Source organism: Corvus hawaiiensis, chromosome 5 (genome assembly GCF_020740725.1).
Source record: "Corvus hawaiiensis isolate bCorHaw1 chromosome 5, bCorHaw1.pri.cur, whole genome shotgun sequence".
Taxonomy (NCBI): Eukaryota; Metazoa; Chordata; class Aves; order Passeriformes; family Corvidae; genus Corvus; species Corvus hawaiiensis.
The window spans coordinates 9345656-9373551 of record NC_063217.1 but is presented as its reverse complement, the minus strand read 5'-3'; the positions used below and the strand labels follow the sequence as shown (position 1 = coordinate 9373551).

General features: G+C 37.3%; 1 protein-coding gene across 1 annotated transcript in view; it reads right to left on the bottom strand.

Moving 5' to 3' along the window:
• Positions 1-27896, bottom strand: part of CFAP99 (cilia and flagella associated protein 99) — a 51585-nt gene that overhangs the window by 5891 nt on the left and 17798 nt on the right. Inside the window, exons 5-14 of the mRNA XM_048305100.1 lie at positions 25265-25377; positions 22949-23129; positions 18311-18391; positions 15155-15220; positions 14170-14229; positions 10096-10184; positions 7623-7827; positions 5726-5867; positions 4437-4588; positions 2173-2378 (exon numbers count right to left, since the gene is read on the bottom strand). Coding sequence (XP_048161057.1) covers positions 2173-2378; positions 4437-4588; positions 5726-5867; positions 7623-7827; positions 10096-10184; positions 14170-14229; positions 15155-15220; positions 18311-18391; positions 22949-23129; positions 25265-25377 — 1295 coding nt within the window. The remainder of the gene's footprint in view (positions 1-2172; positions 2379-4436; positions 4589-5725; positions 5868-7622; positions 7828-10095; positions 10185-14169; positions 14230-15154; positions 15221-18310; positions 18392-22948; positions 23130-25264; positions 25378-27896) is intronic.

The following is a 27896-nucleotide window of genomic DNA, read 5'->3' as shown; positions in this document are numbered from 1 at the left end:
GAATCAATTCTGTAAACATAAAAATTTTACATCTCCTGTGCAACATATCAAGAATAGAGCCCAAACAATTAATCACTCACACTGATTTGAGAGGTATTTTAGGATTCAAGGTCTGCAAATAAGGTTTAATACACAGAGCCCATAGTTTCTATAGAGAGAAATAAAAACTGCATGAAAGTGTCTAGCATTTGTAAATGCCGTGGCCAGCAAGCCATATTTCTGTATTAACAGAAATAACACCAGAGATTTGGATTCTGGATGAAAATGCATGAAATACACTCCCAAAGAACAACATTTTTGGTATACTATGATGATGCCTTTTTATAGGAGTTACTTCCAAGTTACACACATAAATTTATGCCTAGGAACTATGAAAGGAAAATGTCTTCTAACATCTATAATGAAACATTGTATTTCTTCATTTAGAAAGCAAACAGGGCTCCATTAAAATTACTGTATAACTTATCAAGAATCTGACCAGACTGACTGATTGATTGATTCAGAAGCTTGAAATGTAGTATATAATTTAATTTGGATTCTACTATCTTTGGCATGCTGGTCTGTTCTAAAAAACACTTCAAATGACAGAACAAAAAGTGAATCAAAGCTTCTCATTCAAGCACAGCTTATTTTGGGATCAGAAGAGTTTTAGTTCTGAATTAAGCCAAAGAGTGTAGTTTAAAGGAACCCAGCCCTATACAAAATTCACAGACTGCACATCTAGAAGAACAGACGATTCTTTAAGCAGGTACTAGTGAAACAGGTTTTATGTAGCACACAAGTTCTTAATGCTTAGTTTGCATCTCTAATGGAAAGCAATGGCTTAAGTTGCTCGCACAGGCTTTCAAAATACTGAGTGTTTAGCAACGAGAGTGTATTTCCAGCTCCAACTCCATTTCAGGTTCTTAAGTCTTAAAATCTTTTCTTGATACATGCCATAGAAAAGAAGGTCACTGATCTGTGCAGTCAATCCACTGCAGCTGCAGTTATTGATTCATTAAACACATTAAACTGTCTTCTTAAATACTATCATAGTAAAACCCCAGTCTTTGGAGATTAACTATCAGCAACAAATCAAATTAGAGCTGAGACGAGTGAAAACTAGTGAAAGGAATACATCAATACTCCCTTCTGTAACTGAGATGTGGAACTGGATGATAAATGAATAACATGAATTGAACTCTGAGAAGTCACCTTCAGGCAATACACATGAACCTAAGACATGTCTAAAAACATGTGTTTGTAGCCTGATAGAATACGTCTTCCTAATGTCAGCCAGAACATCAGTTTGCAAAATAAATATGGCAAGACAAGGACTTATCTCTCAAAGCCACAAATCGGAAATATGAAAGACAATTTGAAAGAAAACAGTGGCAAATATTTAAGATGCAGTAAAAATGGTCAAGAGGTGTGCCATGTACACTTCTACACAGGCTTTCTTCCTGCTCAGCTTTATTTGTAAATAGCTTTAACTTAGATTTTAAAACCTATGTGGAAGGGACCCTGTCTTCTGCATATGTGAAGCATCTTTGATGGTTATGGATACTTTATGACAATGATTAATAAATATTCTAATTAATAATATTAATAATGAATGCAGAATTTCATCAGAGAGTCTGTAAGCAAAGAATTTCCCTTTTGATCTAATGCTATAATGTATTTAATTTCCAACTTATTATTGCCATCACAAAATCTTCCTAAAATATTTTTAACTTCTAGAATAAGACCTTCCTTTTCACATTACAGATGAAATTCAAGGAAGAAAATTACAGCCCTAATCTTGGTTCAGATGAGAATGAGAAAAAACTTTAAGTGGCAAGCTAGAATGATTCTAATAACATCAAATTAGTTCTGATTAGCTGAAAAGGAACAGAAAAAAGGCAAAACTTCTTTCTAAATATATATTATTGGCTCTGAATCCTGGGGCAATACTGTCAACACTAGCCTATGGAGTGTCTTCAACCATAAATGATGAAAAAGATTTGTTAAATATGATGAAAATTATTTTCAAGAATTAAAAGGAAATCCTGGCTCCAGTGTAATCCTTGACAAAAGTCATACTGATTTATAAAAGGGCTGTATTTTGCTCTGTACTTGTTCTCCTCCTCAAGGGCTGGCAAAATATTAACAAAGTTGCAATGTCTTAAATGTCACATGCTGTTTTATACTGACTTTAAAGCAGCTGCTCGTCCAAGTTCTGCTCTGAATTGGGAAATCTGGTCCAGTTTGTCTAGAAGAAGTTGTTCCTTAGCTTGTTTTTCATGAATTATCTGGTCTCTCTTCTCTTCCTCTGCTGCCTTCTGTGCTTCCTTGAGTAGGGCGAGGCGTTCACGTAGTTCCACTATTGACATTTCACCAAATAAACCATGGCCACCAGTCTAGAGAACGCGAAATATAGGTTTAAATAACACTGTAAATACCAAGGGGAGAGTAAATGAAATATTTTGATTGTGTTCCAATCCATGCTGAAAATATTCTGACTTCGAGAAATATAGGGATGGTCCTAAACCAACTGGTATTTAAAAACTGTTTTTAAAATCTAGAGCATATCTTTCATAAAACATTTAAAGAAAAAGCATTGGAAAATATATAGAAGATTAATCATAAATACAATGTATTTGCTCTCCAAAAAATTCTACTTGACTTTTAATTAGAATTTTGAATTTAAAAAATGTGTAAATCTACTTTTTTTTTTTAATGTGTGAAACCAGAACAGACTTTACACTAAAAAATACACATTTTTTGTATTTATCTATTTCCAAAGTATGCACTTGATCTATAATGGTATCTACTATTTTTATCTGAAATGACTGGGACTAAACAATGCTTTGTGCCCAGAAAATTCAGATCTTAATGCACAAATTTAAAATATTCAAACCTGAATGTTTAATGAAGGCTTTTTAATATCTACATTGCAGTGCGAGTGATAATGAGATTCTGAGATCTAATGAGAGACTTCTGCACCTTAGTTTGCAAACAAAGATGGATAATTTCCAAACAGCTTTGTGAAGGCTTTAAATTTTTGGCCCTTGCTCTTACATATACTTTGTTCAAGCCAACCACTAAACCGTGTCCTTAAGTGCCACTTCTCATCTCCAGGGATTGCAACTCAACCACTGCCCTGGACAGTCTGTTCCCATGCATGACAACTTTTTCTGGGAAGAAATTTTTCCTAGTACCCAATATAAACCTCCCCTGATACAACTTGAGGCCGTTTCATCTTGTCCTATCACTTGTTACTTGGGAATAAAGAGCAACACTCACCTTGCTACAATCTCATTTCGCCTGCATGTATGGAAAACTTGCATAAACCCACACAAATAGTGAGCTCCTGTGTAGCTTTCTTTGCAAAATTTAATCCATTCCACTCCAACTAATATTCTTTTGTCTATCTTAACATAGTTTTGGTACACACCTTTGGTGCATGCCTTGTACCATAGCATGTTAAAAAAAATCCTCCTTTTATTGAATACTGAGTGAGTTGTTGACAGAATAGCAGTGACCTTTCTGCTTGTGAGCTTTTGCCAAAACTGAACATGAAGGGGAAGGAAAAGAAACTGGAAAAGAGAAGGATGCTCCATCATAGATAGATGCTCAGATGTTCAGTTTGCCTTCAAGAATTGACTGCAATTCAGTTCCTCTTCTCTGGCCTGGGATGCCATATAAGTAGTATAGTCAGGTGCTCATCCTCCAGTGTTCATTCTCTGGCTCTTCTGAGCAGTGGTCCATGAAACAGATGGAAAGCCAAGAGAGATGAAGAAGAAAATAAGGGGAGTGGGAGATAAGTGGCCAGGGGCAATAAAGCCACAAAATAGAATATGACAAACAACCAGGCTTGGATTTCTACTGCTGGAAGATTTCCAGCAGTTTTGGTCCCCATAGCTTCTTTTCCTAAAGCTCCAAAAGTTGAGTTAGTAACAAGAGATCATCGCTGGTTTTTCACTGAAAGGCCGGTTGTGTGATATTGTCTCAGTGGTTTCTGCTTCCATACTCTGCATGTCTGCCAATCACCTAAACAATGGTCACCAGTAGCATCAGTAGACAATTGCTAAAAGAGTTCAGTCTTATGCAGTCTTTATTTTTACATAAAAAGATGTGCTTTTGAAAAAGATGTACTACCATAGGTTGATGAAATAGTATTATGGTTGTTCTGGGTTGACAGTTGGACTGGATGATATTGCAGCTCTCTTCCAGACTTGATGATACTGCAATCTCCTTCTCAGTTTTCACTTTAAAATGATTTGCAAATAGTAAGTGCCATAATACTTTGCTTCTAGTTTAAACTAGTCAGTGACCATTAAGTTGTATTCACAGGAAGTGAAAGGGAAATGTTTTGCAAAAGGGTATATATACCTATATATCTGCAGTACACAATCCCTTTGAACATACACAGTACACATTTATGTAAAAACAGTAGTTTTTCCTTTTGAGCTTACCTCTGTTAAGTCAACAAACTTGTGTCTGATGCTAGGTATAGACTCAATAGCTCGTATTTGTTGAATTAGTTCGTATCTTTTCCTGTTCTTTTCCTCTTCTTCTTCTAAAGCTTGCCGGAGAAGTTCTTCACTTTTTTCACAAACTTGCTGAACTGAAAGATAAGAATTAATCTCAGTTAGCTGTTTGCCTATTTTAACAAGTAGTCCATCTGAAGGAAATTCATACGCATTCGTGAATAATGATAATAATACTACTGATCTAAAGGTACTTGAGGGAACAGTCTGGCTTCGGTGGGAGGAATCATTAAAGAAACAAATGAGTACTTCCCACCTCCACCATCTATCCTATTCAGCACATAAACGTACTATATACATACACAGACACTTTGAATTACTGCTTTGTAATTTCTGTTCTCATTTGTGCATACTGTTTCATTACTTAATAAAAGGATATTATACAATAGAAAATATTCATAGTCTTTCAAGCTATGTATATCCTAGAAATGACTGAATTGCAAAGGCTGGTAGGCTCTGCTAGCCTATTTTGGGGTGGCTAACACTCTCTCCCTGCCTCAATCCTTATGAGTACAAATATGGAGACACACGGGCAGAGAAGTCTGCTCACCAAAATATGCCCACCTAGAGGCAGTCTGTTCATACAGTAGATGTTACATGGCACTGTACTGGATATGTACAGCCATGTCAGCTGAACAGCCTGGGCTTTACTGGCTAATGAATTAACTGAAGATTTTTCTTAAGGATAGGATGAGTAACATTATTTCCCTTTATCCTAATGACCGGTCTGTCTTGGATTTGCAACATCCTTCTCCCTTGGGATATCGTCCTTCTCAAAGATGACTTTCCTTAGTTACAGTCTTCTCTGGATGGTCTTTTCTGGAGAAGACAACAATCTTGGGCCATGATTCTTTCATGGCAGTTGTCGGGCAAAATAATACAAATCACAAGAATCTGAGCTTCATAACTGCATTTGACAAAAAGTAGAGTCATTTACATGTGCTACTTTTAGATGGAAGGAAAACTGGTTGCAGAACATTAGTGATGCATTTCTCCCACTTAAACAAAGAGTAATTCCCATGACCAGTAGCTTAGAGTTTCTGATCTACCCATTACCATTTGATTCCTGAACTCATATTCATACATACATGGGAATCTTGCCCTCAATTTCAATTTCCCTTCTGTAAAAATTGTAATTGGCCCACTAAAAGAAAGAGGAAGTAATTTGGGGATATTTAGCATCACCTCTCATTTTTCTGGCAATATATAAATACCTATCTGTTGTTTGTATTCCTGGATCTTTGCTTTTACTTGCTTTACATTCTTGTGTCCTTCTGTGACCTGTTCCACCAGCTCTTTCATTTCTTTCTGTTCCTGTAGACGTTTCTCTGCATACAGGTGCATCAGCTCTGCTTTCTAAATCACAAATAAACAGGTGAATAAAACTCCTGATAACTGGTGATCTGAGTGCCTCAAATCATTGAAACAGGGCAAGGACAATTGGATTCAAACTATTACATCATCCACAAAAGTAGCACGGGACAAGATAGAGACCCAGATTTAAGCTCCCTTCTTCTGTGTTTTATTTACACACAACTGCCTTGCATGACATTTGTACTGCTATTTTCCATGATTCCCTCCTATGTTTCCAAGAGCAGACAGAAAGAGTAATTTCTGTTTGTGAGACAGCAGGAAGTGTGCAAATCTAATACACTGCTGGTTGTGTGCCTGCAGGAACTTCTTGGGCCCAAGTCGTAGCTCTGTAATGTAAAGTCCACTTTTAGGTATCATGTTCCTTTCTTTGTCAGAGGAAAGGAACAAAAAACAGGAAAATGGATTTTCCCACACTAGATTCCTTGCTGTTCTTCCTATTTCAGATGGAAGACCAGAGTTTTAAAACTCTGGAAAAGGAAGAGGGTCAGCACAAGAGCTGAACATTGGTGAAAGGGCAATTGGTGCTCAGTACCCTTCGAGATCTGCATAAGGATGAAATGCCCTGCTTGGTGACAAGCAAAGGGAGCTAGGTGGAATTGGTCAGGTTAGAACAAGCTTTATTTGCACATCCCCAAATCTGTTCATTTTGGGACATTTCTGCTAACAAATAAAACACATATGCTCTGAAGTTGAAGTGAATATAACAATTGCAATAATTTTGGAATGAGTGTGAATGATCACAGTATCCTCAGTTGTACATACCGGGGTTGTTCACTTTAACTTCTTGCTATAGTCTTTCTAAACAAATATGAAGACTCAATGACAAAAAAGATTGAAAGGTTTTATAGGACAGAAAAGGAGCTCAACAAGCAAATGTTCCTTTTTCAGCATGGTCTTTATGAAAATTTTTTACATTTGTGGTCCCATTTTACGTTGTTGAGACACTTCACAGACATTTGAGGGATGGTCAAGAGACAAGTACTGGGCTAGAGGGTGTAGCAACAAACTGGACTAATAGAAAAGAAAAGCCCGTGATAGTGGCTATGAAAAGTTTAAAATCTATAGTATTTGTTGACTCTTGATCACCTATTTATTTTATAGGAAAAGCACTGGGAAAATGTAATGTGATTTGTGAAAATAGCGAAAAGATCTGGCAATGATTTTGAGAAACTGTGATTCGCCAGATTGAAAACAGTGTGAAAATATTTCTTGGCATAAATACTCAGTTTTCCATATAGATGGGTCCAGAGAGGGTTGTCTGCCTGAATTTTCCCCTAAGACAGATCTAGATGTGTCAAATAATACAAAGTAAATTGAATTATAGAAAGAAAGAAAACAAATTTAAGAAAACAAATTCTTTCATATTTGTGGCTCTTATTTTAACAAGATAAAGAAATCAGTTATATATGGTTGATTTCATTGCTAATGGTGCTTAGTGTCTCAGTATCTGTTCAAAAAGGGTTTGCATAAGGACAGAATATAGTGGACCATGCTTTGACCTGTTTTTATTCAATTTACTTCATAAGTGTTAATCAAATCAAACACTTGCAAAAAGTACTTCAGTGTATAAGCACTGCTGTATCTGAAAGTTATAGCACTCTTTTCTCTTTGTTTACAGACTCCAGTGAGCAAAGATACTGCATAGAACTTTTACGCCTTCTTATAATAAGTATCATCTCTGTTATGTTTTGCACAGATTGGAGGTCAGCAAGATTTGAGCATCCCTGTATGTATTACCTTTTCTCTCAAGAGATCAGCTTTCTTCTTATTTTCTTGAATTACGTTCTGACGGGCTAGAACTGCCTCTTCATGACTCAGTTTTCCTTGAAGCCTCCTACACTCTATTTCAGCCAGCTGTTCTTCCAAATCTTTTCCGCGCATCTGTTTCTGCCATTCCAAGAATTCAGATGGGTCTCCAGCCCCTTGTTGCAAATTTTCAATTCTGCAAGAGAGGAAAAAAGAGTGTACTATTCTCGGGATGTGGCTTTGTAGCCCTGCCTGGGTTCGTAAAACATTTCCAGTAGTCTTTGATAGAAAGTGTTTAATCTCTGCAGAGAAAAAGGCAATCATCACAACGTCCTTTGTCAGATACATTTTAGTTCCAGTCTAAGAGGTGTTCCTACTATGTGGAAAGCCTGAGAAAGCCAGACTGGAAGAAAGTGCATAGGGCATGGACCTGAAAGTTTTCAGTAATCAAAGCCCCAAGAGAGGGCAAACTTTATCTGTGTATGGATTCTCGTAAGGAGCAGAGAGAATAAGGCTAAAGGTATGAACATTTTCTGAAAGCACTGCTTTGCTTAGAGGTAGAAAGAACAAATAACTTTTCTCTTTGGCAATCTTCTTGTCCACTTTAACACAGAGAACAAAAAACTTCTGCTTAACACAATTTCTGTTTTGTATTTTGTCAATTAAATAATATTGCTGTATTGAGGCAAAGAAGTATTTAGCTGTTAAGCTGAAAGTCACATCCCTATTTTTTGTGCTCAGCTGAGAGAGAAAAGCATAGCAAAGCCCTGGGGCAGGCCCATCAAAGTCCTGCAGCAGAGGAGGGAATGAGCCAATAACTAGGACAGACACAAACATGGAGTGAATTGCATCCTACTGCTGCTCCCCAATGCATATACCTGTGATACATCTATCTCTTTATATATCTATATGTATTTATCTATATATATCTGTTTTGTGTTAAATGCAGCTGAAGATTAAAACTTGCTAATATTAAATAGTGTCAAGTTACAGGGAAAATCTATTCCTGTGCTGAGTGGAACACATTCTGCCAGCTAGAATGAACGGTAGCGTATGTAATACGGAAGAACTTCAATATACATGAGTAGCTGATAACAGAACCTGAGTGATGTATAATATCTACTTGCTAGAATCCTGATGAATGAACCAAAACCTGCTAGGTCCAAAGACCAAATCCAAACTTACACAGTCTTTTCAGGATTTAAAATATAAAATTTAAAAATTTAACTATATTTAGTGCTTAGCCTGCTAAGACAGGTAGATTAGAAGTAATACTAATGCAAGATGACATGATATAGTTTTATCTTTGTGAAGGCTTTCAGTGAAAATGTTCTGTGATTCTGGCTATGAAATACAACCTGCAGTGGCCTTCCAGGAGTCACCCTCTCCCTAGTCAACATCCTCTGAAAACCTGTGTTGCTGAATAAGGATTCTTTATGCCAGAGGAATCCTTATGTCAGAATTTCTTAGAGCCTTAAATGCACCAGAAGGACCTGAAAACTCTTATTACCCACCTTCTCCACCACCATGGATTCAGTGCTTGTGTTCAAAGACAGCTCTGTTGCAGTGTGATTGTCTAACATTGGATGGGACTGGAGTGAAAAGAACTGTGTGAGGAAGAGCTATGAAAACTCCTGGTTGGTGTGTGTGTAGTTTCTTCCCAGGAGACACATTTAAGTCCATGTTAACAGCCTTGGTCCTTGTTAAGCTATGCCACAGAGCAGCCTGCACCCAGCCTGGGGCTGAGTTGACTGTGCCTGCTTGACTTGGCTTCCTGGCTGGACCTCGGCCCAGATTCATCCCTTTGGACTTTCACAGCACCCTTGACTGACCCTGCTGTCTGTCCCTGGATCTGCCCCACTGCCTGCCAGGGTACCATGGAACTGCTATCAGTGAGGACACTGTCCCTACATGTCCTGCTGTCATTCTCAGATCTTGGCTTATCTTGCTTTAAGGAACAGCACATTCCTAGTGTGCTGTATCTTACTGTGATAGAAATGGAAAGGTCTTTTTGTATACATATAAACAAGTTCAAGTATCAAATTTGGCATGTAGTTGACCACAACCATTAAAGAAAATGGAGATATATGAAATTATTTGGCTTAATATAGATGCATCTTGTACAAAGGACACAGAAATAGATATGTATTCAGGTCATTATTTATTCTGGAGAATTGGAAAAAATATAAAAGTGATCTTGTACTTTGCAAGTGCACACTAGCCAGAGTGCTAAATCAGAACACCGTAACATTCTACAACATTTACATAAAAAGAATGACTTTACTGTAGGCTTTCTCTTCAATCCACTTCTCTCTTCATTTGCCAACTGTTTTTATAGAATAGAATGCCTTACAAAAGATCCATTAGTTTAGTTTACCTGGAATTTACTTAATTATTTTTAATGTGGATAATTATCCTATATCCAGGGATGTGAAAAGCAGTCCTGGGTGGAGTGTAGTCATACCTTTTGAGCTCCTCTTCCAATTTCCTCTGGTAGAGGGCACCCTCCCTCAAAATAGCCGCTGTGTTTAATTTAATGGGTATATTGTCAATCTGTCAGGAAAGGGAATGTATATTCTGTAGTTAGTAATGTAAACCATAAAACAGAGTATAAAAACATCTCAGTGGGTTAAATAAATTGACCCAAGACAGCATAAATTTTGCTTAAAGCATTCATCTAGCATTAATCTGACATTCACAATGAAATTGCCTGCTGTTCATAAACCATTCAGGCTGCTTAAGAAATCAGCAAAGTCCCCCAAGTGGATTATAAATTTGTAATCACTCTTGGACCATGTAAAATCCCATAGAATGTCTTCACTTCCTTTCATATGTTCCAGTGCTCATATACATTGTGCAAAGGGATTCCATCTGTTTTGGACAAAGACAATAAACTGCCTCTCTGAAAGACGGTCGGTTAGCCAAAACAGTGATGTAAAACATAAGCGGCACCCTTCATAGAAGATCTTAGAAGCATTTTATAAATAATCACTATTACAATGTAAAAGTATTTACAAGACAACTGGAATCACCCATTGCCATATCCATTTTCTAGACAGTAGAAGTGAAGAACAGTTCTCAGCAACTTTCAGGCTTCATTGTTTGTGCTTCCAGGAGTAATAGATGCAGACTTTTTAGGAGAAATCAAACTCATGGTGTAACTTGGACTAGATCCTGTGGCTGCTTTGTTCACTCTTTGAAATACTGTGTTAAGACTGACTCCCAGACAACTTCTAAATACTGAGGGAGGAAGGGATCAATTTCTCTGCCAGTTAAAATTGTTCCCTGCACAGGTAGGGTATTCAGAAAAAATGGGTCACCTTTGCAGACACATGTAAGAGACCTGATCTGAACCAAGGCAAAGCAATGCAGCTGGAATAAGAACTGGGATCATTCCTGCAGAAAACAAAGCTTATTCATAACACATTTTACTTAAATCCAGACAAGTTCTGTGTTCAGAATTAAAACCTATATTTAAATTCCAAATTAAGAACTTAATGAGTAGCTGAGAAACAGATGCACAGAATCACTCAAGCTACATACTGCAAATGTTGTATGCACAAATATGAACTTCAGACTCCTGAAATACGTAAGCTAACTGGAAAAAAGCATGCTTTATAATTTATATTAATTAGGTAGGTTGAAGAGAGAGCAACACATTCCATCACCTAGAATTCATTAAGTAAAATTACTGTTTTTACAAAGATAGCATATTTTAATGCACAAAAATTAATTATTTGTCAGTTTCTTGATAAAATGATGATAACTTGAAGAATTTAGGAAAAGAATCCAAACCAATATATTTTTTTTCTTTTGTTCGACTTACTATGACTTCTTAATGTCCAGTGATGTTCTACCTTTTGATCTGCTTCTCAATACATCCCAAAGCCTTCTGCATTATATGAACAGTTTGCATTTTACGCCTGTACTGTGTATAAAATGTTTCCTTAGAGTAGACATTTTCTCTGACACATGTAGATGTTTTCATACTTTTGACAATTTTCAGTGTATACAGATGTCATGTTCTGTATTTACCAAGTATAATTTGGGTAGAGAGCTGAACTAAGAATGATTATGGAAATGCCTTTAAGTTTAGTTTCACAGTTTATTGACCAGAAATATGGTTGTTTATTGAAACAGAAATATGGCAATATTGTCAAAATAACTAGGACTCCCAAGACATATGCAGGCAGGTATAAGGAAAATAACTGAATAGATTCTTCTATGTCATATAGTATCAAGGAAGCTCTGAATTTTACTCATTCTCTTCCTGTCATGGGATATCCTCCCTTTTTTCAAGATGAGAAAATGGAAATAACTGGGAAAATTGCTGAACACTCTAATTGTTGTGGAAAAATATCATATTCACTATTGCCACCTAATGAACATACAATAGCTCACCAAAACCAATAAAAATGTAAAGAGCAAATATGATATGAGTAAGAGGCAGACTGAGACAGAGTGATGATGCATTTGTACTGTCTCATTCTCCCAGTGAAAAGGATGAATAGATACTTTGGAACAGCAAGAGAAATAATTGCTGCTGCACATAATATATGTCTCTAAAATGAAAAAAAAAACCCATATACTGTGTGTGTTTTAAAAAGGGGAAAGCAAAATACTGGTTGGTTAAAACATTATATAATTTCATTAATTTGAAGATAGACTAAAATTTTGTATATACATCTTGGATAAACCTTCCTCTTAGGATTTGTCTACTCAGAGAGTTGCACAGGCAGGAAGGCAACAGGAATAGAAAGTATCTTAAAAGTCAATAACAATATGCCTATCTCTGCTAGAAAGTTATAGCAGCATCTTGAATATCACCTAACCAGCCTTTAAGGCAAATGTGTTTAGACAAGATAAAACTGTTTATGCATCTAGAGGAGATATCAGCAAGTTTTAGAAGTGGCCCTAATCAATGCCAGAGGATGCCAGATCCATATTTTCCTTGATGCAATTTAGGCAGATGGTTTGACTCTTGTTAGTCTGCACAAAAGTTTTAGTATTTTATATTATCAGGAAGAGCAGTGGAATATACAGAGTTTTGAACTGAGCCCACGTAATTACAGGTCATGTGTGTTTGTTTTAACTATGTAAATGTTTTCTGGTTTGGTTTTTTTCCTCCTTCTTTTTGTGCAAAATGAACCGGGATCTTATTACTTTACAGTAATTTAAATGCTGCTGGACTGTAAGCAAGTAGACTGAGTAGCTGATACTGTTACTAAAGATAACTTCAGTGTGTTATAAATGCCAGACAGGCTTTAGAAATGCTTGCCAGATGCCCAGTCCCCCAAACAGAGAATCAATTTTTTCACAGTGTTTATGAGCTGTACCTAAGTACATAGTTTTAAAGAGTAGGCAGACCTGCTCACAAGATATTTGAGATCACAATACAAGCACAGATTCCACCTGAAATTATTCTGCATAAGAACTTGAAACAAATGAAACGTGCCAGATTATATAAGACTGATGATTATCCGTAGTGCAGTTACTGCAGAAACAGAAATGTGAGTTTCCATGTATTACACTGCTAAGGCTGAACAGCTCTTTTTCCATGTTTACAATTCTCTGACCCTTGAAAATTCTAGAAGAGAAGCAATCAGAATAGTGGATTTCATGACCTCATTATGTGTCTGAAGGAAACAAGGCAAACATCCAGCCTGATTGTATATTGTGTATCAGACAGTCATTAGCTGGAATGTTTGCTCAGCATTCTTTAGGATCTCATTTTGTACAGCAATGTACTGATGCAAGATTCTTCTGTCCTTACGCTGAGGTCTTAAACCAAGGTTTTACAATGCTTTTTTTGCTGGGGACAATTCTCATTTCATACTGTTTTATATAAAATCTTCTGCCTTTGTAACTGAAAACACTGTTAAGGCAATATGGTTACATTGTGCAACTGCACACAATTTACCTCAGGGAACCAAAAGATTTTAGTCACCCTGACCAGCCTCACCCAGGACCTCCACTCACACCATCTGCTCACTGGTCTGGGAGTCCCACTTACACTCAGAAATGGGTTTCAGTTCTTTCCCATTGTGCTGGGAATTTTTCCACTCCTGGTTGTCTCTCCTGTTCTGTGTCCTGCTGTCATAGACCTGGGTTGCTGTTGTAGGTTTGTCTCCTGACTGGACTGTTGGGTGGACCCCACACCTGACTTGTTACCTTGTTTTGTGCAAGGGTGACTTGCTGTCAGCAGAACCCATCACTGCCACCAACCTCCTCACATTCAGGTATTGTATCCTGGTTGGTGAGGGCACTGCCTGCTGACCTGCTTGCATTACCTTTGGCTCCTTATTTCCCTTCCCTCATGGAGTAGCCCCACTCTTGTTGCTCCCTGACCATTTCTTTGTGGATTGTTAATGGTGCATAGGACAAAACGTATGAGCCATAGACCCAATCCATCCCATGCTCCTGGCCATGGACCTTAGTGTAAAAACATGGATTCGAGTCAAGTTTCCATTACCACAGGATCTGCATGTGTGTCAAATTTTCAAGTACATTTGACAACAGTACCTTAAAGGTTACTCACCTTGCTTTGGATCTTTTGAGCCTTGAATGCTGGTTTACTCTCCATATGGTCATGTATATTCTGCAGTTCAAACCAAAAATACATTGTTTCATTTCAGAAACAAATTTTCAATTATACAGCAAAAGATATTAGATATTTATCAAAGCTAACACTTGAATATTCATATAGAGTAACAAATACACAGGGGATGTATTTTGGAATTGTAATATCCACAAAAATTTGCTATGTACACGCAACTTAGTGGGCATATGACCGCACAAAGGTAGGTTCAAATATAGACTAAAATAATGCTATGAAGTAACAGTAATTTTTTGTTTGACTATGAAATATTACTTACACATATAGATAAACATATAGCTTTTAACTGAAATAGATACTGAGAAGACAAAATAGGATGTCAAAGCACACTTCATGAAATTATTAATTAGTAGTAGAATTCTACTGATGCTTATTAATTTAATGATGTTAGCTATAGATACTGATGTGAAACTCTCTGGTATCATGGGGGTGAACACAGTGAATAGAATATGCAGCACTGATGCTGAAATGAATATATTACGTACATAGTTTGGTGACATAACTGTGAACTGGGAATCAACCAAAGCAAGAATTCTGTATGAGTGGGACCATTATTCCCTCAGCTTGGCAGCTCTGTGGCATCAAAGTTAATGGAAAAATAGTATGTGGATTTAGAGAAATATTGCCAGTTTGGAGATTTGTTGGAGCAGTTTCACAGAAAGGTTGCTTGTCTCAAAACCAGGAAAATAATAAAGCAGCACCAGAAGTATAAGAAAAGGGGGTTGTGCATCAAAGAGGCAAATGTTGGTATAGGGATGTGAAGTGACACTATAGCTATAAATCATAGCACATAATGTCTAAGCCCAAATAAACATAATTTTTCAAATACTCTAAGATATATCTAAATACTCCAGATATTTTTCATCTTCATACTGGGCGATTTTTAGGCATGTATTTTGTATCATACCTCTCTCTTTTCAGGTTTGATGGTTGCACATCTGAACTGGTTAGTATTTGCTTTCAGGAGCAGATCCTAAAATTAAAACAATTAACTTAAAGAGTGTGGTACATTAAAATTCTCTAAGAATAATTTTGTGTCTCAAAAAGCCTTGTAGCCCCAACCACTATATTCACAGACTCATAGAATGGCTTGGGTTGGAAAGGACCTTAAAGATCATCTTGTTCCAAACCCCCAGCCACAGACAGGGACACCTTCCACTAGACCAGGTTGTTCAGAGCTTCATCCAATCTGGCCTTGAAAACTTCCAGGGATGGGGCATCCACAGCTTTTCTAAGCATCCTGTGCGAGTGCCTCACCATCCTCACAGTTAAGAATTTCTTCCTAATATTTAATCAAAACCTACCCTCCTTCAGTTTGAAGCCATCCCTCCTTGTCCTGTTACTACCTGCTCTTGTAAAAAGTCCTTCTCCATCCTTCTTGTAGGCTCCCTCCAGGTACTGGAAGGCCTCAGTTAGGTCACCCCAAAGCCTTCTCTTGTCCAGGCAGAACAATCCCAATTCTCTCAGCCATTTCCTCATAGGAGAGGTGCTGATCATCTTGGTGGCCTCCTCTGGACTTGCTCCAACAGGTCCATGTCCTTTCTGTGCTGGAGACCCCAGCACTGGATGTCGCTCTGCAGGAAGGGTCTCACCTGAGCGGGGCAGAGGGGCAGAATCCCCTCCCTCAGCTGCTGCCCACAGTGCTTTGGATGATCCCAGGACAGGGTAGTTTCTGTGCTGTGAGTGCCCATGGCTGGGTTGTGTCCAGCCCCTCACCCACCAGCACCCCCAAGTCCTCAGGGCTGCTCTTGATCTGTTCATCCCCAGCCTGTGTTGACACCAGGAGCCGTCCTGACCCAGGTGCAGGCCCTTGCACGTGGTCTTGTTACAGCTCATGAGATTCCCGTGGGCCACTTCTTGAGCTTGTCCAGGTCCCTCTGGATGGCATCCCATCCTTCAGGTGCGTGAACTGCACCACTCAGCTGGGTGTTACCTGCAAATGTGTTGAGGGTGCACTTGATTTCTTCATCTGTGTCATTAATGAAGATACGAAACAACGCTTGGTCCCAAGATGGATTACAAAAGCTTGACTTAGTATTTACATAAATTTTCATCCCTGATTAAAGACTTGAAGTAAGCAAGTATTGATTTTCTACACAGTTCTGCCTGGATGTTTGCTTTGCACAGGACATCAGGCCTTTGATAGGTCTGCCCATAAGAAACATGTTGCTTGTCCAGATTTCAGCGTAAAAGCAGCATAATTATCTATGGCACCTAGGTACCATAGGCAGTAACTGTTTCCAGATAACTGACAAACAATGGCTTTGGTTTTGAGTTACATTAGAGGATTATGCTCAGGGCATCACTGCACCAGAGGCTGATTGAATAGGCACACCCTTGGCAGTAATTTCCCTGTCATTATGAGGGGGGAAGTACAGGCAAACGCATTTCTAGTTTTTGCATATTTATTTTGGTTGTAAACCAAACCTCTAATCAAAGTTGTGCAGATTAGATTTTCTAATGGCTTTCTGGGCAGCAGCTGATAACATCAGTGTTTCTATAACTGTCTAGAGAGTGGCTTCCAGTGTTCTCACTCCACACAGATGCTCGGACGTGGTTCTTACAATTACAGCTACAGCTTCCACAAAAATGCTCTGAAACAAACGGCATTTTTCATGCATATTTCTGCTAGGACCCATCATTTCAGCTTGCTTAGCAAACAGTCCAGGGAATTGACCTTTGTGAATGCTTTGGATTCCTTTAATAACATTCCAGAAATGACAAAAACTGCTGTTATTGCAGTTATAATTTCTGTGGGTGTTTTCCTTTGTTTCTTGTATTAATGCAATTTCTTTACTGAAGAATGTAGCTGGTTGTTAAGTGATTTTACAGTTGTCATAAATTTTTGATGGTATAGGCATTGTGATATTTGGCTTTTCTTTCCCAGTTTTTCTAGGAAGTTTTTAACATGCAAATAAGCACACAGACAAATAGACGTGCTTTTTCCACAATATGGAAATGATAAAAGGATAAAAAATAATGGTGTATTGTTTCCTAATGAAATATCAAGCATAGGTAATGTGATGGGCCACCAAAAGGAATGCAAAGTTTATCCTCCTAGAATCTGTCACACATTAAAGCTTTCACTATAGTTTAGGAATATATTCCAATGCCCCTCTCACATGGACATGAGGAGAGCCCAGAACAGTAATGAATGAACTTGTCCTGGCTAGTGAAAACTAGAGTCAGGCATTTTCAGAATGAGGGTGGGACAGTGCTGATAAAAAGATGTCACATGGCATACCTTTTATCAAGTTTTTACTGTTATTTGATTGGATATGGTCACTGCAGTGTGGGGAAGGGGAAGGGGAAGGAAAGTGGAAATGGACATTTAATTAATTCCTTTCCAAGAAGAAGACGACAACAATCTGCTTTAACTATGAGCTACCTCATTGAACAAGATTCATGTCAAAGTTTGGATCAAATAGCTAGATCTGTTTGTATTTTCCAGGCCCTCCCTTCTCCTGCTGTCTTAACACATGGACCATGTACTCTGTTTCTTTACAAACCAGGATGACTTCCCACTCTCTCAGTCTGCTGAAAGGAATGTATGAAGAGTATGTAAGAGTATGAAGTCTGCACATAAAAGAAGTCAGAATCTGCTGGTATTTTAAAACAGTGAATAACATATGGTTATTTTTCATTTACTACAGAAAAACCCAAAGTATTGAACTTATTTTGTAATTTGAAGCCTTAATAAATGAATACCTTAAGTATTCACATCTCCTGTGGGACTAGAAGAACTATTGTGAAGAAAAGAAAGTAATCATGTTTCTGCTACTTTACATGGCTGCTTGCAAAACTTCTCTTATGGTACTTATATAGTGAGTAAAAGGTGGACCTTGTCTCAGACAATTAATAATAAAATAAAGAAGATAGGAAAAGGGTGCTAAAACAGAGTAGAGAATACAAACTTCATAACTCTAGAGGAAAAGCCATGAGCTGTTTAGGTACAAAAGCAGATATGTTTCAGATAAAGTTCTAAGATTTGTGAAGATGAAACAATACAGAAGAACCAGTTTAGAAGAAAGGAAGTAATAGAACAAGAACAAAATAGACTTACTTTTGCTTTCTGGATATTTTTTGTTTTGATTTCCTCTAATTGCTTTTTTTCCTTTGGAGGCTTATAGATGCTTGGAGGAACCTGTATTAAGAGAGAAAAATCTCTAGAATATGAGATATAAAACATTCCATGTGACACATTCTTGCAGGGAGAAAAAGCTCATTCATTTTTACCATAGAACAGCAGCAGTAATTTTCTAAAATATTGATTCTTTTCTATTAGTGCCACTCTAGAAGGCAGGGACAGATTCCAATTAGTTAGGACTACCCAGCTTTTCAGTCCTGTTCAATATAATATAACCCCTGGTCAAAAGACCAGAGAGAAAGACAAATTTGGAACTAGTACAAGAAAGGCTAAAGCAGTAATAAATCCTATAGGCCCTATCAAAGGGAGAAAAATGTTGCCAGAATGGGAGCAGTTCTGTTTGGTATTTCATAAATTTAAGTTTCACAGCAACAACAGCCAGATAGGGCAGCTGAATAAAGTTAAGCTGTGGAGCTCTCTGGCACTGTGTGTGGTAGTAGCAACAAGTTACAGACTCCAAAGAAGTTCAGGGAAGAGAAATCCTTTGAAGTTTAATAAACACCCGAGAACTTTATTGTAGCTAGGAGGTCTTTGAGCTGAAATGGTGGGGCCCTGAGAAGGCAGTTGGAGAAAAGCAGCAGATGTCCCATCTCTCTGGTATTCCCAGACATCAGTGTTTAAGCACTGATGGAAAAAATATACTGGGCAAAATGGGCCTTTGCTCTGGTTTACCGTGGCTGTCCTAATGTCCTTGTAAGGGAAAACCATTGCAGGTGTGGATTAAATGTTTGGAGATAGAAGACTCAGAGGGTCCTCCTAGCATTAGTCAAAGATTTGGGAAAGCAATCACACATCAGCTAAAATGACCAGGACGTAACTGGCTCTCAATGGGATCAGCAGGACACTAGGGACTTTGGGGAGATTTCTGTATTCGCTTGAGCAATAAATTTAGCCCAGAGTAAGCTCCAAAAAAAGACTGGACGTCTCCCTCCTATGTGGGTGAGATAGTCTGACAGTTTACTGGACATCTGCCTAAATATTTATGTTGCTAAAAATGTGCTAGATCCATTAGAAGTTACAGAATTAATGGGGAAAGTATATATTCTGTATTGTACTGGAGGTCAGTTCAGGGAACATGGGAATCCCATCTAACTTTATTGAACTATATAATGAACTATACTTTCAAAAAATCATGAATCTGATGGACTTTACACTGCCTTTGCTGTGTGAAATCTTTATCTACAGGTAAAACAAATGCACAAACAGAAGAACCTAGCAATTAAATGCACTTGCAACACTGCTTGAGTATTTTTGTGAGCTTTTAAAGTGAAGTAGAAGTGAAAGTATTTCCCAGCAGTATCTAAGAATTTTTATTACGCATTTATGGATGGAGAAATTAAAGCCCAGAAGATTTGCAGAGGGTTCCACAGGCAGTGAGTATCAGTTTATTTCTCTCTTCTTCCTACTCATGTGCTTTACCTGCAAAACTGCACTCATCTGCCAGAGTAAGCTGAGAATCTTTCCTCAGAAACTGCTATGCTTATTTCAAGTAATTTAAGGAGGAGCCTTTTCAATCAGCTGTTTCAAAAACATTCTTTGCCTTGTGATTTAGCCCATGGGGATGAGTACCGAGCAGAAAGACAGACAATATAGCAAATACCCATTTGTTGGAAGAGGATAAAAGGTCACTATAAGTAAATTGTAAATTACAGCAACAGAGAGATCAAAAAAGGCCAAACTGTACCTACTTAATGTGAAAAAAGGGGGTTGGGAATAAGAGCAACTTCACTTTCCCTGCCCAGGCCATGGTCAGCCTCACATAGTCTGTGTGACATCCCTTAACCACAGGTTTATTTAGGAAGTAGGTACCACAAGAAGTTTAAGGAAGAACAAAATGAATAATCACTTTGAACTTTGGTACTCATCACTCTTCTATTTTTTAAAATTACTGGCATAAGATGGACAAGGGCAAGCTAATGCAATGCTATCATATTATGGGTTCCTATTTTTATAGATAAGATCACAAATACATTGTTTGGTCTGTATATTTGCAAACAAAATCATCTGTATTGGCCAAATGATTTCACCCATTTAATTATTTTAAACACTGAAGCACAGCTGAAATAATAGAGAAAACATCTAACAAATACATTAAATTTGGCTGAATGGTGTTACAATAACATTCCAGGGCAGCCTTTTTTTTTTCAATATACGACTGGTTTACAGGAAATCTAACAATAAAGTAATTGTATAATCTTATTATTTTAGTATAGCGCTGATATTAAAAGAATGGATTTTGTTACTCTAGGCCACAGTATCCTAGAAAGTTGAATGTGTCGAAATAATTTTGTATGTTATCAGGTTTATGCACCTGTCTCCATTTGTTTCCTTTGCAAACTTCAAGGTAAAGCATTCATTTTTCCTTGTAAAATTGTATTTATGAATTTGTGCATGGGCACTCTTGTGTCTGCATCCATGTGCATGTGTGCCAAGGCCAGTGGAGACAAAAGTTTATAACCTTTAGACCAAATATTTGGAGTGAATTGTTTCATTATTAAATCTCAAAATTAAAATGTTTTTCCTTTTTGCTTAGTGACCCCCATTTTTGATGAATGTTTATGATGATGAATTATTATTCTAAGCTTCTAGGCTGATGTTACTCCACGGCCAAGGCCAGTGGGGAATCCCATCTCATCATAGGTCACCAAGACAACTACCCTGCTTTCTGCAATAACCCAAGTCCAGCCCTCCCCTGTGAAGGGCACGTGTGTTCAGCACACGGGACAGCAGTGCCATGCCAGCTCCTGAACCCAATGTATGTGACACATCTCATCTTACTTGGAAAGAAATGCCTAGAATAAAATAATAATAGAAAGAAATACCTAAAATTACAATCCTGTTAATCAGAATGAGCTAACTGCACCACAGGGATGCAATAACTTATTGCTCAAAATCCAGATGCCTCCATATAGTTCTGTACAGCTGTTCCAATGTCGAGCAGTAACTGTGGGTAGTGACTACAATAGTCCCTGCTGATCAACCACATGACAAGTCCTTTGACAGGTGCATGAAAACCATGAGTAAAAAAATGGGTATCTCATAAAATGAACACCTTAGCGAGAAAATGGATGAGAATGTTTCTGCAGAAGATTACGGGATGTAATCTGGAAGAGCTTTATTTCTGTGCATTCCTCTGAATTACAGACAACCCTCCACCATACAGGAGCCACACCTATGGCTGGCTCTCACCTTACTGACTGTTTCTTGCCACCTGAGCTGTCTTTTCAGTCTCTGTTCATTTCAAGCTGTAAATTGGTGATACTGGTAACAATGCGGCAAATTAAAGTGAAGCTTAATTTGCTGAGAGAGGTACAGACATGAGTAGAAGACAAGCCACTACTACACTAATGGCTTTAGATTCACACAAGCTTTAAATTTGCAAACCTGGCCAGAATGTAAACCAAATTTAGTATAATCCAAACAACACAAACGAACTTCACTAAAGTTCACTAAATTGCATCTGCATTAAAGCAAATTTATTCTAAGAGGGGCTGCACAGCATAAAGTTCTGAAATGACAGCAACATGACTCATTCCTATACTGATTAAGTAGTTATTAAATGCAGTTTTTCAGAGCCTGGTATTAAGCTGTTTCAATGTAAAATCCCATTAACAGTATAACACACTACCATTAAATTGCTCTGCCATCCTAAGGTGTAAATGGTTTCTAAGAGCATTCAACATATGTATTATTTAAAACCTGAAGTGCTAATACAAGGTGGCAGATAATGCCCAAATCTATGACTTCTAAGCTCACTTCCCACTGCATTTAAATACAGATGATTTTGCAGTCTTTATTAAGTTAGTCCTAGCAGCTTGATCCCAAATGGTGTTTGCTTTACCCCAGTGAGATAACACCAGTTGTGGGTCTCTGATTTGTACCAGTGTAACTAAATCACAATCTGAGACAATAAGTAAAATAACTTTGCATTTCAAAGACAAATCTAGTCTCATTTTTACATGAACAATGAATTTCAACTGAAAAACCTTAATTTTAGAGATTCAGCATTAAGACAAACAGAAATAAAATTCCACCTTCAAGGAGGAGCTGCAAACCTGGAGTCCATCTCACTTCCAGTGAAACTGTTTCTCCATTTATTTTAATGAGAATTCATCTACAAAAAAACCTAAATTTATGAAACTTTTTTATTTGCTTGTCCTTTTCTTACCTCCTTCAGTGCATTATCCATAGCAAACATCCTAAGCTGAGGACTATCAGGAACACTCGTATCAATGCTGTCATCAATTTATACCCATTTTGTAGTTCTACTTCTGCAAGTCAAAAAACGACTACAGGAACCAACCTTTACCTTTTCTCTGGTTAGCTTATAAATTGCTTACACAACATTCACTGAAATGAAAATAATTAGTTTGCTGTTGTTTTTTTAAGAAAGCTGACCTTTAGTAACATAGATAATTGCCAAAGTCCTTTTCAATCTGTCAAAGTTTGTAGATTTCCTATAACTGCTTTAAAGATATTTTTAACTACCCTACCAAGATTTTGTGCACAAGCATACAAGATATTTAGTATCTTTTAAAAAATAAATGAACTTACAGGTTGTCTTTTTGCCAGTACTGGCAGAGGTGCTGGTGGAGGTAGAGGAATGGCACGTGGTTTGGGTACAGTCAAATTAAATTCCTTTGGCTGAGTGACTCTTGAAGTCTTGACAGTGGTGGTATGATTACTTAATTTATCTGTGAGTTTTTCAATCAGTTGCTTCACTTTTGGCTGCCACCTTCAAATAAAACCAAATTCTTCAATTTTATTTTGTTTTTCTCTTTCATGCAAACTTACACACGGTATATGAGGTTGTCATTGGTGCAAATTCTGTAATACTTTGTGCCATTCAATTTTAATAAAACTGACCTATGACTCTGTACTCAGGATTTAGCTACACTGTGTTATTTCACCTCTTGAGAGATGCTATCCATTCAGATTACTAGTGATGAAATAGCCACAGTTTTTACAGAATAAGCAACTATCTTGCCAGTTCATTTTGTGGCAGGACCAGATTAGGAGTCAGAAAAGCAGCTGTCATAGATTAATGACACACTTAACATACTTACATGAAGAGACTATGAACAGTGGTCTGAGTGCTGCCACATGTACCAACAGAGCACATGCAGATCAGTCTTAAACACAGGCAATTCTAATTAAAAAGTAGATGAAAGGAGTTTGGTGAATTCTCAAATGAACCCTCAGTGAGCCTTAGGGGCAGCCAAGAAGATTTTGATTTCTGTGTTTGGATTTGGGCTTGCATCAAAGTTCAGACTTCTTTTAAGCATTGACGGGAAGATGCAGATTAAAGGTAAAACACAAACAGGGTATCACAGTCTAATTACAGTGACAGCCAGTTATTCTTCCTCTATATATGTTCTATCCTTATACATTACACATGCAATGGATCTTTCCCAGAACTTAAAAAGCAGATGACAATGCAAATTTACAGTAAGTTCTTTATATGACTGTTACCTTAGGTAGTACTGTCATTACAGGGTAAGGCTTGCAAGTAACTTATGCAAATAATGAAGCTCCACTAAAATAAATAAGACCCTTTATATTAAACTCACTGATATTAGAAAGAGGAATACAAAGACACATTTAAAAGAATTTCAGCTACTGAACTGACTAAATTCATCACTGCATCTTCAGACCCCTGAAGGATGTTTCAAACCCGGTAACCAAATCTGGTCTTTAACATTCTTGTGTAATTTACATTTGCCACTTCGAGGCAAAACGTGGATTCATTGCACTGAGTGTAACTGACTGTGAAGGACAGCTCCAATAAGCTTGGTGCTAATGAAACAAGCAGTGGCCTAAGCATCAGCCTGCATGAATGTGTATGTGCAAGAACTGTGTGGGTATGGATGTATATCTCTATACCTCTCTATCTGTATCTTTATATTATTGTAAGCATTTGCTATAACTACAATCACTACAGTGGAATATTTTGAGTCAAATTCTGACTTCAAATACATCCTTGTGGTGCCTGTAGAACTCAGCAGAATTCAGAGTAGTGCAAGCCAAATCTATGTTATACATTTGCTAAAGTGAAAATAAACTATGCAGTGTGAAAGGATTAATTCTAGGTACTTTGATATGGCAGAACCAGATGCAAACTCCATTTCTGCTGACATTGTTTGTAGCAGATTTTTGTCTAACATTGTTTACCATCTTCTGGGTTAATCTATACTTCATTGAGAAGGATATGTGACTGTAGCCACATTGGTGTAATTTATCTGTTCTGGATAAAAATGAGAGTAAAAAGTGACCCAGTAGGCTGCAGAGCTACTGTTTCTCCACATGAAAATGTTCCAGTTTGGCAAGGGTACAGTTGCTACCATATCACCACCTAACCAATGAGTGGATACACCTCAGAGCAATTAAGCTGTTATATGATGCTGTAACTATGTAAATAAATAATAGTTTTAGAAGACTTGCTCATATGCTTATCTGATTTTCTCAGAAGGGATTTTATGACCATCAGTATAAACAAGTCTGTGCATAAAGCCAAACTCAGGGAAGTCAAAGATTTTTTCAAATGCTTAATGTCATACAGATGTTGAAGTGAGTGAAGAGGCATGACTCTAAGGTAATTTGAACCTTCTGTTTTACTTTTTTTCAGAGTATGATGTTTTACCTATTCAGGGGCATTAGGGAGCAAACATACAACAGCTGTGAAAGTACTTTTCTGAGAGAGAACCTTGCCTCTAGGTAAGTAAAAGGGCTTGCTAAAGACTTGTGTAGACAAGAAGGGTTCTGAGTGACTTCAATAGAAGAAACACTTTAACAGAAATGTGAACTTTCAGGGGAAGCTTTCCCCAGCTTTTAAACTTTGAGGTGGCCAGAGGCTACTTAAATACTACTTACCTCAGCAGCGGATCAATCCAGTTCTCTTTTACATACACTGAGTCATAGAAGTGACTCCATTCATCTTTTATCCATGTGTTCAGATGCAAGACATTGAAGAAGAATCTAAGAAACTAATAATAAGTGGTTTCTTTTAAATATGAATGTTGAAGACATGGTGTATATAACTACAAGAAGATAGTTGCTTTCACTACAAACACCGGTGAAGAACTTGTTTGTATTTTACCTTGTAATTACAACCATAGATGCTCGGTATTTTTAGGTTCTTATTAGTTGGTGGACTAATAAGCCCATGTCTTTTAGCTCTATTTTGTAAAACACTAATAGATACTAAAAAAAATTTTTGTGGCAAAAAAAATAAACTAGAGGCTACAACATAGAGATGTGTCGATTCATCTTTAATTTGCGTCAAACACTGTAAAATGAAAGTTTTATTCAGAATTAATTACTACTGGAATACACTGATTTTAGTATAATTTTACAATAGAGTTTCAGAGTCTAATATACCCAAGGTGGACTTCTGGTTACCTATAACTGGATAACCCATGAAACCCAGAAACATGTCAGGTGATGCCTAAAGTGGCACTGCACCTGAATTAATTAAATTCTTTTCAGCTCCCTGGGAACCGGGCAGAGAGAATTGCTGAAAACTAAAGTAAATGCTATACAATGTGGCTTCTTCTTTTATTGAAATATAATTAATTGGCATATTCCCATTAAAAGATGTCAACACTGTGATGTATATTTTTGTACTGTTTTACTCACAGTCCCCAGAGAAATGCTAGAGTAAGGATATGCCACAATATACATCATACTAGAGAATTCTTGGAATGCAGCCCTGGAATGGTCATCCAGGCACTGCAGGGATTGCAAATGGCAATGCAGGATGATTGGACATAATTTCTGACTGGAGTGTGCCTGAACCAAAGTCCACAATCTTAGTTTTGATAATCCCTATTACAGATGGCGAACATTGGCATAATAAGACTCATGAAGCCATACTTTTATATTTTTTTTTTTTTGACAACAGAAACTTTTGTGTTTTGTGAATGGAATTGCTAGGAAAAATCCCTAGCAATTCTGGGGATTCTGTTTTCTCTTTGGCCACATGTGACACAGGTGGAAAACCCAATATCAGCAGTCATTGCTTTTAAAGCAGCAAAATGGAGCTTCTCTCAGATTTCTATTTGGATGTTACCAGGCTCTGTCTCCTTAGCAAAGTCACTGGTAGTCATTTTGGCAACAGCATTATTCTGCTTACTTCTCTGCCTTGAACATTCAAAAAGTTTCATGACTCACAGAGCATGATAACCAAGATTTATTTCCCTTCTGGAAGTGGTGGAATTACACCAGCAATGAATTGTACCCATGTTTATATTTTAATGTATACTCTGGCTGTAGTAACATAAGTGTGTATAATTAAAGACTGTTTTGTAATGCATTTTTACAGGTGGGCTGAATTAATACCTTACTTTTGAGAATTTGAACATAATATTCTTAATGCACTTTTACACAGTGGGATCGTACAGATGCCTAGAAAACAAATGAAAAATGGGAAATTTCCTCATCTCGTATTATCGTCACACCCATGCAGGCATTTGCAGAGTTGAAATGCTTATATTCACAATATAAGCTTTTGACTCTTGAGTTAAGGAAGTAACTTCAGGAAACAGCATGTTCTGTTTCTCCATACAGATCAGCCACTGCCTGGAAACATTATTGACCCAACCTGGACTGGTTTTACCCACCATCCACCATGAGGCTGATTTTGTCCTGCAATTCCCACCTCATCATAAGAGCTATACAATGCCCAGTCCTTATGTAGTGATATTCCTCCAAAGATTTCACTTCCTTCGAACTGCTTTTAGAAGCAATCAAAACATGAAACAGAAACAACAGATTCTTGACTGCTAGAAAGAAAACACTATGTATTTTGTATTTTTTACAAGGCAATCCGGAAATTACAAAGCTGTTTACTTCAACTTTTTATTTCAACAGTGTATTTTCTCTAACACACAAATCCTTAAATTTTAAAATAAATATGGAAGAATAGTATGTTGAACGATAGAATACAAAAATAGATTTGAGCTAGCAAGGCATGGCTACTTTCTTAAAAGGATAATCACACTAAAGTTACAAGATTGTGTTTTATCCTATGGTTCTGTAATTATATCACCATAAATATTTTTTGCATTTATTCTTAATATTACAGAATGAGAGCTTGTGATTTTCTGTTCAAGCAGATGAACATGTGTAAGTGAGGTACCATTGTTATTCTGCCTAAATGAAAATATTTGAACGTTCTTCAGACATAGAGAAACACTGTGACTTTGAGTTGAATGGATTCCGTCATACAGGTCTTTATGAGAAAGGTCTTAAATCTCACACAGGCCAACCTCATTCACTTGAAGACTATTCATTTGAATGAGGTTCATCTGCATGATGAAGAAAATTCCACTCAGATTGTGATGTGCTAAATTTATTTTTTAATTAAAGTAAATCTGTCCTAGGTAAATATATGTGAATATTTTGTCAGTGTCTTAACTAAACACAGACACAATAGTCATCAGGCAAAATCTAGAGGTCAACATCCTGATCCCAAATTTCTGATAACTTTTGTTGCTAGGGCTGC